The sequence below is a fragment of the Sorghum bicolor genome, chromosome 3 (genome assembly GCF_000003195.3).
Source record: "Sorghum bicolor cultivar BTx623 chromosome 3, Sorghum_bicolor_NCBIv3, whole genome shotgun sequence".
Taxonomy (NCBI): Eukaryota; Viridiplantae; Streptophyta; class Magnoliopsida; order Poales; family Poaceae; genus Sorghum; species Sorghum bicolor.
Window position 1 is genome coordinate 6,651,930 of NC_012872.2, and position 14,030 is coordinate 6,665,959.

At 39.3% G+C, this 14,030-nt stretch overlaps 1 protein-coding gene and 1 long non-coding RNA gene across 5 annotated transcripts; one reads left to right on the top strand and one right to left on the bottom strand.

Annotated features, from left to right (window-relative positions):
- On the top strand, positions 39–6,542 carry LOC8073330 (protein SUPPRESSOR OF K(+) TRANSPORT GROWTH DEFECT 1). 2 transcript variants are annotated; one of them, XM_002455181.2, is made up of 8 exons: positions 48–770; positions 1,853–1,958; positions 3,932–4,130; positions 5,292–5,360; positions 5,494–5,568; positions 5,663–5,761; positions 5,850–6,005; positions 6,099–6,542. In XM_002455181.2, the coding sequence occupies exons 1-8, from the start codon at positions 290–292 to the stop codon at positions 6,222–6,224; spliced, it is 1,311 nt and encodes a 436-aa protein (XP_002455226.1). In that variant the 5' UTR covers positions 48–289; the 3' UTR covers positions 6,225–6,542. The 2 variants fall into 2 exon arrangements, with proteins under 2 accessions (XP_021312666.1, XP_002455226.1); XM_021456991.1 differs by lacking the exons at positions 3,932–4,130; positions 5,292–5,360; positions 5,494–5,568; ... (1 more) ...; positions 5,850–6,005; positions 6,099–6,542 and adding an exon at positions 3,564–3,847 and having other exon boundaries at positions 39–770.
- Positions 9,379–13,503, bottom strand: LOC110434130. Of its 3 annotated transcripts, XR_002451611.1 has the most exons (7): positions 13,252–13,503; positions 11,705–11,802; positions 11,076–11,263; positions 10,563–10,648; positions 10,290–10,388; positions 9,744–9,783; positions 9,379–9,647 (listed from the first exon to the last, which is right to left on the bottom strand). It is a non-coding gene; the product is annotated as an uncharacterized LOC110434130 (long non-coding RNA). The 3 variants fall into 3 exon arrangements; XR_002451609.1 differs by lacking the exon at positions 11,076–11,263; XR_002451610.1 differs by lacking the exon at positions 11,076–11,263 and having other exon boundaries at positions 13,248–13,503.

Sequence of the window (14,030 nt, forward strand, 5' to 3'; positions counted from 1 at the left end):
TTCCTTCCTAACATAACAAGCCCAATAAAAAAAGAAAAAATCGCAGCCAAAACACGCTTCTCCCTTCCCATCGTTTCCTTTCCTCTCCCTCCTCGTCTCGTCTTCGTTCCCCTTTCCTCCTGCGCATCCCCCCCGTCTTCTCCTCACCGCGTCAAACCCCAGCACCAAGCAACCGCCCGCCGCCCCTCCGCTCCCATCCCGAATCAGCCGCCGCGGTGCCCAATCCGGCCGATCCCCCCTCCGATCCGCGGGTGCCCGCCGCAGAGGCGGCGCCTCTGGGCCTACCCCGATGTATAGCAACTTCAAGGAGCAGGCGATCGAGTACGTCAAGCAGGCGGTCCAGGAGGACAATGCCGGCAATTACGTCAAGGCGTTCCCTCTCTACATGAACGCGCTCGAGTACTTCAAGACCCACCTCAAGTACGAGAAGAACCCCAAGATCAAGGAGGCCATCACCGCCAAGTTCACCGAGTACCTCCGCCGCGCCGAGGAGATCCGGGCGGTCCTCGATGAGGGCGGCGCGGGGCCGGGGTCCAACGGCGGCGACGCGGCCGTCGCCACGCGCCCCAAGACCAAGGGCAAGGACAACGGGGACGGGGGCAACGGAGGGGATGACTCCGAGCAGTCCAAGCTGAGGGCGGGGCTCAACTCCGCCATCATCACCGAGAAGCCCAACGTCAAGTGGAACGACGTTGCCGGTCTCGAGAGCGCCAAGCAGGCGCTGCAGGAGGCAGTCATATTGCCCGTCAAGTTCCCGCAGTTCTTCACGGGTGAGCGACGGTACCTAAAAGCGTTATCTTTTTGTCCTTTTAATCTTTTATTATCCTGATAAAAATTTGCTGATTGCAATCGTTATGGGGCCGCAAAGGCTTTGCAGATCTTTATACTTGTTAAACTGGATGGGGTGAGCTAGGGTTGATCCAACTATCCATTGTTACTGTTAGGTAGTGAATGAATAACGTTGTTTGCTGTCTATAGAGATTATTGAATATTTGATTGACTGAGAACTTTCATTTTTAGATGATGATCTATCTTGTTGGACAAGACCACTTCTAGTGACCATATGTTTGACAATTTCCATGTTTTTTTGGTTTCTCAATCTTCCTCTAGAGCATTGCTAAATGTTAAGTAACCTACACAGAATCTCAATATCAATTAGAATTAAAACCACAACCCCATTTCATGTTAAAAGTGTGAACTGGAAGATAGTTCAATTCAAAATTCAAAAGGGATCAAATATGCTATTTTGAGAATATATGCATTCCTATGATTATTCTGCTAGTTTTGTACTGAAGGTTATCCCTGGCTACTTGATTCAAACCTAGAATTGCTTGACCTGATAAAATTTTAATTTCATTTTTGAATGGTTTGTTCGCTTGTGTGTCATTTTGGCCTTTTCGCATTTTTCTTTGTTTTAACCACCAAAGCATTTCCTCGTCATCTGTTTCTCTCAGTTAGTGTTAACTAGTGTGTCCTTGTTTATATAAGTACATTTGATGGAAAAAATATCATATGTTTGAACTCATTGAATGTGTAGATATCTTCCTGTTGTTGACTAGTATGTACTCCCTCCGTCTCAAGATATAAGGCACGATTTGACTTGGTGCGGTCTTCAAGATCATACTTTAACTATTAATTTATACTATTATATATAATTTATGACAACAACAAAAGTATCATTAGAAAGTATTTGTAAAGGCAAATCTAATGTTACCATGATTGTACTATAATTTTTTTATATTAGTACACTAATTATTGGTCAAAGATAACAAAGTTTGAATTTTGAAATACGTGCATGCCTTATATCCTGAAACGGAGGGAGTATGTACTAACGAAGAATGCTATCCCTTAGGCAAGCGGAGGCCTTGGAGGGCGTTTCTTTTGTATGGCCCCCCTGGAACAGGAAAGTCTTATTTGGCAAAAGCCGTCGCAACCGAGGCTGATTCAACATTTTTCAGGTAGATAATCGTACATTCATCATTATGCCAGTTCCCTTTAGTTTGCTCTTTTAAAGACATGTTCTATAGATTTGAGTTTAAAATTTAAACTGTTATAGGCTTTTAGTGCATCTCTTGCTATGCTTCCTTTGACTGTCATATGTCTGAGATCTTAATATATCTATCTTACATATTTCACCTACCAGTGACAACAATATTTGTACCACTCTTGAACTCTGATTGGTCTTTCTTTTGCCTCAGCGCTACTAGTTTTATGCCTAGTAGAGTGTCTGCCAAATTAAGAATTTTTAGGCATCCCGCATTCCAGACATATTTGTTTAGTACCTAGAGTCATCGTATGACTCTTCATTTGTAGCATCACTCCTTTTCTTGGTTTCAGGGTATAGGCATGTAGTTTGCATCAAAATGTTCTTTGGTAAGGTTTCCTTCTTGTCTATTAGCTCCGTTATAGAGGATAATTTATCTTACTTACATTTTGTGGTGCAACCATAGATTTGTTTGCACCATATGAGTAAGACTGCCAAAATCTGAGGTGTTTAATCACGCAGCTCCATCATATTTTATTTTGGGGTGTAAAAAAGTTGCCAAAAATGCCAACATCCCTCTTTGAAGTGTTTTTTTTTTAATCATGTACAGTTAACTTGAAGAACTATACTTCATCAAACGTGAATGTTTTTGGCTCTATGAGTGCATTTTGCATATGTGACATTTATAATACACCAACATATTATTAAATAAATTGACCTATCATAGCTATGTTTTGGAATCAGATGTTGCTATGAGGCATGTTGCCCTGTTATTAAATTAACAGCTTACATATAAGTCTATTTGAAGGAAATGCCTGCTTTCTGAAAATTGAATGCTGATGCATGATGCAGGCAAGAGAGCTTTTTTTAGCTCAAAAACGAATAACTTTTGCAAAACTAGGAAAAATTCGCTTGAAAGGTGTGCCCTATGATAGCAGCTTATATATTTATTTTGAGTTTAACTTTTATATAGCCTACACCTTCCGTGTAATGCATTAGGATCCCAAAGTTCAAGAGAGTATACACTTATCGAGCATATGGTTAATGTGGAGTTTCCATTTGTTGCTCATATTTTATAAGGAACAAATATTCTTAGTATTTACTATTGCCATAGACATTCATTAGTTTGTTAGCAGACTGAAAACTGATTGTGTTCCCTGCATTTTTTTTGTATAAGATGATTTTTGATGCAACACAGGTATAAAGCTGGTTCGATAGAAGGATAGAGTAAATGACTTTATGTTCCTGGTGTTAATGCCTTGGGTAATAGTGGTTGTGGTTCTTATGAATGATTACTAATATACCTGGAGAAGAAAGGGGGGTCAAATAAGAGGAGGGAAAGTGCCACATTATATTTTGGTAGAAGTTCAGGGGGAAAAACTATGTCTTATATTTGAAATAAAGGCAGTATCTTACTGACACATTCGAATTTACTGAAAAGGAAGTGGAATATTCATGTGCTATAGTCCTATAACAGCTAATTGGTCAATTATGTATGTAGGGAAAAGTTGCTATTTGTCCCATCTATTCCACAATAGTAAACTGAGCTCATAATTGATTGACTTAATCATACTTGCAGATATTGAGCTTAACTTTCCCTAGAAGTTATCTTTAGCCAGGTTATGCAAACAAACTGTATTCTCCCAGGATTTAATTTGGCCTTCCAGGCGTCTCTACTGTGCAAGTGAGTGTGGGTACAGAAGCATCTAACATACTATTAGTAAATTTACATGCTACAGGCTACCTTGGACCTTGAATGTAATATGTATGTCTGCTAGAACTGCTAAGGCCACATTGCAATGTATATATAAGTTTGATCGAACTTGCATTTTTTTGTTTCACTTGATTGGTCAATGGATGTTAGCAACTTAGCAATACTAATATCCTACTATATTTTGTTTTTCATGCTGTATCTTTATGATATTTCACACTATTGCTTTACTGCAGTATATCTTCTTCAGATCTGGTTTCAAAGTGGATGGGTGAAAGTGAGAAATTAGTTGCGAATCTTTTCCAAATGGCTCGTGAAAATGCCCCTTCCATTATCTTCATTGATGAAATTGATTCTTTATGCGGTCAACGTGGAGAAGGCAATGAAAGTGAAGCATCTAGGAGAATCAAGACTGAACTTCTTGTGCAAATGCAGGTGAGGTCTTAATGTTGCAAACTGTTTCCATGTGGGATGTGCTTAGCTGGATATATTCTGCTTAGGATGGTGGTTGGTTATGTGAAATGCTTTGAATTTAGACAAAGGAAGAAAAAAATTATTTTGCAAGCAATCGGCCAAGCCTCGGGGTGATTTTTTCCACCATGGACGAACTAAATTTCATTAATCAAGAGCAACGAAATTACAGTAGATTGAAAGTTCAAAGCAAAAACTCTGGCCTAAGAAACTGCCTAGCTGGGATGAACACAAAGGGTCAACCAACCGTCAACAAAGATCCACTGCAATTCTGCACACTTCAACCAAACGTTTACACCAACGAAAGTTAAAGCGACATTAACCATTAACCGAGCTAAGGCATCTATTACGCCTAGAATGGCGAATTGGCACGCATGCTGCACCCAAACTACAAAACTTCCATCTTTCTCTACCGCACATACCGATCTCATATGATCGCTGTATTTAAACTTTCTTGTTTGGCGAATATCCGGAGTTGTTATTCTGAGAGTTGTGTTAATGTGCCATCGACTGCTATTGTCCAGAGTTATGAGTGATCAGTGATGTTACTTACCTTTACTGTTACATGACGGAATAATAAAAGCAAAAAAAAGGAAGAAAATGGAAATTCTTTCTTTCTTTTTTTTGGACAAGTTGTTAGCTCCAGAGATATGTTAACAAGCTTATTGGGTCATGGAGAATTGGCTAAGTTGCGCAAATGAGTCTGATACTATCATCTGGATCCAAAATCACCCTTTGAAAATGTATCTGAGCTAGTTTATGTTCTGCCCAGATTCAAATGCACATTATTAACTTGATTGTTACACTGTTTTGAAATTGATCCTAGTATTTGTAGATGTTATCACTATACTATGTCGAATTTTCAACACAGAAGAATCTAATCTTGTATCCAGTTATTGTATACAACATACCTGATGAAACTTCCAATGTTTGCTGTTATTAATATAATATCTGGCCACCATAATTAACCACTGAATTTGATAGCCTTCTGGTGCAGCCAAGCTTTTTACATGTAACAAAAAAGTAGAACTGAAATAATCTGAAGATTCTGCTTCTCTGTTTGTTTAGACTAGGCCTTTTTGATGTTAAACTGACATAATCGTTTTTTCCATACCTGATTCCCAGGGTGTTGGTCATAATGATGATAAAGTTCTTGTTCTTGCTGCCACGAATACGCCATATGCTCTGGACCAGGTTACGGAAAACTTACCGCATACAATTTTGCACTCTACAGATTTGTAAAAAAGAAAAAAGAAAAAAAAGGGAAAGTCCCAATTATCTTGTGAAACACTGTTTAGTTTTTTTTTTGTCATATTCGTTATTGCAGGCTGTGCGGCGAAGATTTGACAAGCGTATCTACATTCCGCTACCTGACTTGAAAGCAAGGCAGCATATGTTTAAGGTTATAACAGACAGTTGTACATTGAAACATTACTAAATTTGTCTTGTTCCATGGTGACAATCGTTGGATAATTTGGAACCTTCAATTCGTACAGGTCCATCTCGGGGATACACCACATAGCTTAACTGAAAGTGATTTCGAGAGCTTGGCCCGTCGAACAGATGGGTTTTCTGGTTCTGATATTGCTGTTTGTGTAAGTAATTTTGAACCCTTGCATCTGTCATTACTAGTCTCATGTATCGGTACTATGCAATGGAATCTGATACTTGTTTCTTCAACAGGTTAAGGACGTGTTATTTGAACCTGTGCGCAAAACACAGGATGCCATGTTCTTCTTCAAGGCGGACGGTGACATGTGGATGCCATGTGGACCAAAGCAACCCGGCGCTGTACAGACCACCATGCAGGAGCTTGCATCCAAAGGCCTTGCTGCAAAGGTAACAAAAGATACCGATTCTTTCCATTGCAGTGTTAGAGAGGCCCTCCCAGTTGAATTGCTAAGGTAAGGTGCCTTGTTTTGAATATACTAGATTCTTCCACCACCTATCTCAAGGACGGATTTTGAGAAGGTCCTGTCGAGGCAGAGGCCGACAGTTAGCAAGAAGGACCTGGAGGTGCACGAGAGGTTCACAAAGGAGTTCGGCGAGGAGGGCTGATACATCGCTCGAGGACGCACACCCATGCACAGCTGCACCACACAAATGTATATTGTTTATGACGACTTTGATTGTTCTGCTTGGAAGTTGCATTCACAGGATTGTACATTTGGTAGCCCAACTACGACTAATCATGTCAGCTGCTTTCTCGTGTTGGGCTATCGATGGGCCTCTGTTGTCAACTTATTTCATTTTTATTATTACACATGGAAATTTTCCACAGGTGTATTATGGAATAATAATTCTTAACGTGGAGTCCTTGTGGTGCATCCCTGTATGTATAGCTATTTTTCCTAACGGTCGAAGTTTTTACGCTGAGTTTCTTTTCCTTGAATTTGATTTGATTTTAGTTGCAGGATCATTTTATTAGAGGCTATATACTGAAGGTGAACTATTTATCTCAGGCGTTTTATTTGAAAGTATATGTAGCTCGCTAGAATCTGCACATACAGTAATGCTTGGCATTTTATAGTTTGTACCAAAAACTTCATCAGTTCTGAATGATCTGAATCTACATCTGATCTGATTGGTACATCCTGTATTTGGATTTGAATGCTGAAACTCTTAAACACTGTATAGCTCATGATACTTCATCATAATGCACAGATTCAAAATAGTAAACATCATGCCAGTTTCCATGGTTTGTACTAAATCTGGTGAAAAATCGTTGGATTCATTCATCGTTGTTCGTGAGTGAGCAGATGTAGCACGCACAAGCTGAGCTTGGTCGCTCGTTCACTGGCCCACAAAATTTGCATACAGACAGCGAACAGATAGGAAATGACTGGACCCAGCGGTAAATTTTAGTTATCTGGGTCTCTTTATCTGATATAGCTTTGCTACCGCGGCACTGACGGCAGTAGCAGTACGGCACGGTTGTGTGCTATACGTACTTTGTAGTTACTCATGGTTTACTTTGGCCTTGTTTAGATACACTCAAAACTTTACAAGATTCCTCATCACATTAAATCTTGTGTCACATGCATGAAACATTAAATATAGATAAAAAAAAATAACTAATTGCACAATTTACCTGTAAATCACGAGACTAATCTTTTAAGCCTAGTTGCTCCATAATTGGATAATGTTTGTCAAATAAAAACGAAATTGCTACAGTGTCAAAATCCAAAAAAATTTTGGCTCTAAACAAGGCCTTTGTAGCTAGAAAACGACGGGATCCATCGATCGATCAGGCATCCATCCATCTGTTCTCACCACCGTGTTACAGTACTACGTACTAGTACCATGTACAATCCGACTCCGTTGCACAACAAACTTTGTGCTGCAGCGTCTGCGTTGCACGCTATCTCTGGATACACCGGCCTTGTTTATTACTAGTTCCCAAAAAAATTTATATTTTTTTTTCAGATTTTCCGTTACATGTGGCATATGTATAGAGCATTAAATATAAATAAAAGAAATAACTAATTGCACAGTTTATCTGTAATTTGCGAGACGAATCTTTTAAGCCTAGTTAGTCTATGATTGAATAACATTTGTCAAATATAAACAAAAATGCTACAGAATACATTTTGTAAAATATTTTGAAACTAAACAAGACCCCATTGCACCTTCTCGATCAAACTGAAAACAAGTGCTCACTGCTGCCAAGCAAAGCACGAAACACAGTACGTATATATATACCGGCGCGCGATATGTGATCAGCGAAGTGTGAAAAATGGTACACGTACACGCACGCCAGTTACGGCCTCTGACGACGTGCTCGTGGTACTACTAGCTGGCCGCGGACTGCACAAAAACTACCCGTACACCTAGGCCTTGTTTAGTTCCAAAAAATTTTACAAAATATGAATAGTAGCACTTTCGTTTGTATTTGATAAATATTGTCTAATTATAGACTAACTAGGCTCAAAAGATTCGTCTCGTCAATTCCGACCAAACTGTGCAATTAGTTTTTATTTTCATCTATATTTAATACTCCATGCATACGTCTAAAGATTTGATGTGACGGAGAATCTGAAAAATTTTGCAAAATTTTTGGAACTAAACAAGGCCCTAGTACACAACACAGAAGAAGCGTCCGACGACGTGCATTGCATGCCTGCTCTGGGTAGGGTAGGCGTCGACGCATCATATTGCAAGCGTACAGTACGTACATGCATGCATTTTGTCAGACCAACCAACTGTGCACCTGCGTAGGTACAGTACGTACCCGTATTAGGAGTAGGTCCAGCAAAATACTAGCGTTTTCTATTTTTTTTTGATTTTAACACTGAAATACTTTCATTTATATCTAATAATTATGACCAATCATGAATTAACTAGAGTTAAAAAATTCATCTCGTGAATTACAAATAAATTGTGTAATTAGTTATTTTTTTATCTATATTTAATACTTATACATGTACCATAAGATTTAATATGACAGAAAATTTTGAAAAGTTTTTGAATTTTAAAGTGAGGCCTTGTTTAGTTCACCCTGAAAACTAAAAAGTTTTCAAGATTCCCAGTCACATCGAATCTTGTGGCACATGCATGAAATATTAAATATAGACGAAAACAAAAACTAATTACACAGTTTAGCTGGAAATCACGAGACAAATCTTTTGATCCTAGTTAGTACATGATTGGATAATATTTGTCACAAACAAACGAAAGTGCTACATTCACTTTTCGGAACTAAACAAGGCCTGAATTAAATAAGGCCTCACTGTCCATGCTTATCCTCTTCTCTGACAACAGGTTCATGCCGAACTGCCGGCGTCTGGTCTGTCACTTTAATCCTGCCTATATACACTTGTAATTGTGCCGCATATAAGTATACTAGTATATACATTATACACAAATATAATAACTATTTTTAGCTATCTCATCAGCTCAAAAAGGAGAGGATGCATGCATAGGAGAGGGAAATGGAACAGGCTGCTTGAATCAGCACAGAACATCCATGCAATGCACCTTGACCTTGACCATCAAAAGTTGGTGCTACAGAGAGTGAGGCATTCTTGTCACCTTCCTTTTCTTTTGTTTTTATTTTTTAAATAAAGGGAGTCTACGCGCGCGGAATATATATATTGCAGGTATTGGTCATACGTATGCATCTTTCCAAACTTCAGTTTGGCAGTAACTTTATATATACTAGTGGAAATGCGCGCCCCTGCGCGCAAGGGGTAAGCACTCTGCTGACATTGACTAAGTTTAGGTACACATGTCATGGATATGGTTATTTGCATAGGTAATCATAAATTTATATTTACAATTTGGTGGAAACATAGGGTCTGAGGCATACAATAGCGATACTAATGATGCATTATAGCAGCTGATGGTCATATACATAGCACATGCATACAACATATACTTAGGGATATATACAGATGCATGTCTTCAATTTTGCACGGGTGGATGTGATCGATGGTTGTTAGAAGTTGGTAGCAAAAGACACTGCATCATAGGTGGATGAATCTGTTTACGAAGAAAATCATGTAAGGCTCATGTGAGTAGTGCAGAAGATGTTTTTTTTGTTTGTGGATGTATGAGATTTGACAATTATTTTGTTACCTGATCATAGCACATATGGTTCCCAGTCTGATGCCATTGGCTATTCAGCAGAAAAGCGTTAAAGTTTTAGAGTTGTAATCATAAAGTTGGAATCTATATACATGTATATTTGTATGTATAAGTTATCTGGTACTATGGCTCTTTAACTATCAAGAAAATGCATGCTCTATCCATTTAATTAAGCACACAAATATTATATAAAATAAGAAACAATCAGACATAAGCAGGCAGCTGGGTCGTAGTGGTTGCAGAAGGCATGTAAGATAGATTTAGTAAATGGATAGAAGCAGGCAGTCAGGAAGTTTACAAATTTTATTTGAACGCAAGTTTCAGTTTGCTTTAACTTCATACATCTAGGAAATGGCTCAACATTGCAATAACCGTAAGTTATGAGCACATCAAAAACTTATTATGAAGATACAAAATTTGTAGATAAGCACATGTATTTTGCTGCAAAATAAGAATGAGTTGTTTGAAGAGACAATGATGATTGAAAAAGATCTCAAATCATATGAATGTAGAAAGTCACGGGATCCCTCATCTTACCATTACATCATTGATCATGGATCATCCATCACCTTTTATTCTATTTTAAGAATTTATGCAAAAACATTCATCATTGTCGAAGCACCAAGATCATTAGTCCTGTTAGAAACACAGAGGCTTTCACTTGTTAGAAAATGTGGAATGCAACATAATAAACAAATCACTTCCAGTAAGAACATGTATGAACAGGATACTCGTTCGTGTAAGTTGGCTTTTTTTGTACAACAAAAAAGCCTTCGAAAACTTCCATGTAAATATATGATGTTTTCTCACCTCAACATGTATGATGCCACTTCTTCAAATTTATTTTCAAGTGTGAGAGTAGTCTGGAGATTTTGTAACAATCTTTCTGTCCTAAACTGCCAAAAAAATAACATTTATTAGCCCTCAGAAAACATGTGGCAATATGGTGATTGCCATCACGTGAGGATGAAATTTCTGAAATTAGTATGCTACAAATGAGGCATAAAGCAAGTTGTGAAGCTATAAACCAATGGCCCTGTGCTTGTTGTTCCAGACGCAGTCTTCTCTACTGACACTCATTATTGTGCACTGTTTTCCATCGGACATCATATTTTAAAGCTCGATGGGCAAAGTCAGAAAATTCACAGACTACTGAAAAATTGGCCTAAAAAGCCTGTGAACCAATTAACCAAAGGAATTATCATATCATTATATATTGCAACAAAATGGAATATCTTTGCTATGGTCTCCATGGATCATTTTAAGTAAGGACGGCAAATGGTTTATGAGATTCAATATGTATTCAAGTTCATCAAGGAGCACCTGGAAGCTGAATGCAACCACTTTAGGATTGTCTCACGAGCATGGGCTGAGCTCTTTTGGGAGGAAATCAGTTACGTCATGCTGCTCTTGCTTGGTACAATGGGTTTGAGACGAGACCATTCAGGTATGAGGTAGGAACTGGCAACCAGTGCAGGCCTCACAGGGATGGACTTGCACGATCCACTGTTCTATAGAAACAAAATAGCAGGCATAATAGATTGCGGTTAGATCATATCCTAATAAAAAATGGATTAAGCTAGAGTTTGGGTGCTCGGTGTCGCACAACAGGCAAGGAAGAGAAACGATGGCAAATGACGCTGGAAAACATCTTTACACTGGCTGGGGCACTACAAAAAGCAAGGATGGGGGAGTAGGTTTGGAGGGGTAGCGATGGAAGCACGGGGACAATCTTAGCTCCGAGCACACCGCATCCATTGTCGTGCCGTACGCGCATAGCCACAAGCAACGACCAACAAATAAAGCCTTTGGATTCAAGCAGAAACATGAAGCTACTGTCAAAATCGTAGGCACCATGTTTTTTTTGTTGCAAATTCATTAAAATATTGGGGACAACCATTGTTATTTTAAGAAAATTTTGAACATAATAAAGAGCTGGTATGCTGGCTAACCTCGATAAGACTCAAAGAACAAGACATCGCCATCCTGCTGCTTGGTGGATTGGTAGTGATGTTCTTGAAATTCATTCACAACTGCAGTCCCATTGTCTCTGCACACATTGAGGAAAAAGGAACTAAGAAACAGATGGATGAAACCATGGAAGAATGGATTAAACGTCATATATCAGTGCACCTCTTTTATGTAAAAAAAGATAGCGCACCTCAACTACACAAATTAAGACAGCCAGTGGATCCTTGTGAATCTAGAGATTAAGCATCGCACTGAATCGAAACCTAGAATAGTAAAAGATGAAAGCAGTTCATGTTTTGGAGACAACCTACATCTAAAGAAACATGCAGTCAACACTTGCCCCTTAGTTCTTTGGCTGTGAAATGAACAACTTAAAACCTACTACAGACATCATTAATTAATACCAATGTCACCCTTCACATACACAAGGAGATGCAATATGACATGCCCAAAATCTACTGTATGCATCAATGCCTTTTTTATATATGAAATGGAAACACAAAACAACATTTTTTGATCTGTTCTACAATCCATAATCATTGAATATCCTATATAATTATTTATAGCAAAAAACAGATAGAAACCGATTAATCATCGACTTTGTGTATTACAATCCAAAATCACTCAACATCCTATATAATTATTTGTAGCAAAAAAACAGGTAGGAACCGATCAATCGTCGACCTTGGATAATATGTACCATGACTTTTAGCCTAACCACTGTGTAGTACATGTCTATAAATTTGCACTGCCAGAAAAAGAAGAAAGAGTACAGGAACCTCTTATTCTTTAAAAAAGACAAAAGACACCAAACTTTCATAAATGACCATCAAGAATGGCTTACCAAATGACTCAAAGTATGTGCTCCAAGATCATCATACAAATTTATGAGAAACCTTCCACAACCTACCCTTTTTTGAATAATGGACCCTAAAGGATGGAATAATTCAGTGTTATTTGAAAATCTATCTTCTGAACATTTCAAAGCAATGCATCCATCTCTGAACATTTCATACCAATGCATCAATCTATATTGGTTTAACATAGGAGTAGGTATCTTTTGTGGAGGCTGAAAATAAGGACCATACCTATGATGCACATGGAGAAGCAAAGCATGTACAATATAAAAAAAGGGATATTATATCCAGTGGTCGCTTTGTTTGTAATTAGAGAACTATCAAATTGAAGCTAAAATCTTTTCCTTAAGCAGGACAAAATGAAAATTGGACTAAATCAAAGCTCATTGAAAAAGAGGTAACGCTAAAAATCCCAACCACAACACTACATGTCATCATCTCCTATCTTTGCATACTGCACGACCAAATTTCTGTTGGACATAAATATGTACGGAAAATCTTCGGAATCGGTGACCAGTGGAGCCCCCATCAGCTTTCGTTCCGAGGGTGGGCAAGAAGTGCTCCCCCCTACCCCTGAGTCATACACAGTACGCACACAAGCGCATTTACGAAGCCTAAGCGGCGCAGAGGAAATCGAGAGCTTTGGGGATAAGGAGAGGTGACCTACGTACATCCAGCCGCTGAGCTGAGTCGTCGCCGCCACTGGAGATGAAGAGGCCATGCGTGCTGGGGCCTTCTCATGCTGCTGCTGCGCACATCTAGGGCGTCGTCGCCCCGGATATTGCCACCATCGGGATCTCCCACTGCGCCGCCACGTTGAGAGGAAGAGAGAGAGAGAGAGGAAGGGGGCATGGGGGCAGGGGTGGTAGCGGTGGAGGCGCCGGCGTGCGGCCTCGCCTGGGCCCTGGTGTTGTGCCGCGACCTCCCGCATGCCGCGAAGTCGGAAGAGAAGGAGCGAGCGAGATAGGAAGGGTTTTTCTTTTCTTTTTTTCGGTGGAGGAGCGACGGTTCCAGAAGGGTTATTTTCTGTGGACCACTCAAAAGCCAACACGTGGGTAATAAACAGTAACACAATAGTGGGAGGAACCAGAGACAAAGGATGGAGATCAAACGGTCCAAATTTCATTTGCTATCGTGGCATAGCTTAGAATCGAGGGACGTGTTTCCAATTAAAGGAGTGAATGCTGGTTTATAAACTTGATGACAAATGCCAAAGTCTGGTCTCTTGGAAGACATCTAGACTTTCTACTTTCTGTCTCCGTCGTGCGAATTTCGTAAACGTGCCAAAATAGCTTCAGCCGCCAGTGACGTCCTCCAAAATATGGTGTTTGTAAATAAATAAACCACTCTCAGACCAAACTCACCCACAGATGCGATGCTCATGCATGCATGGGCACAGAATATACTATTATAGAGTACTAATTAACATTTGCTTGATAGTTAACTTCCA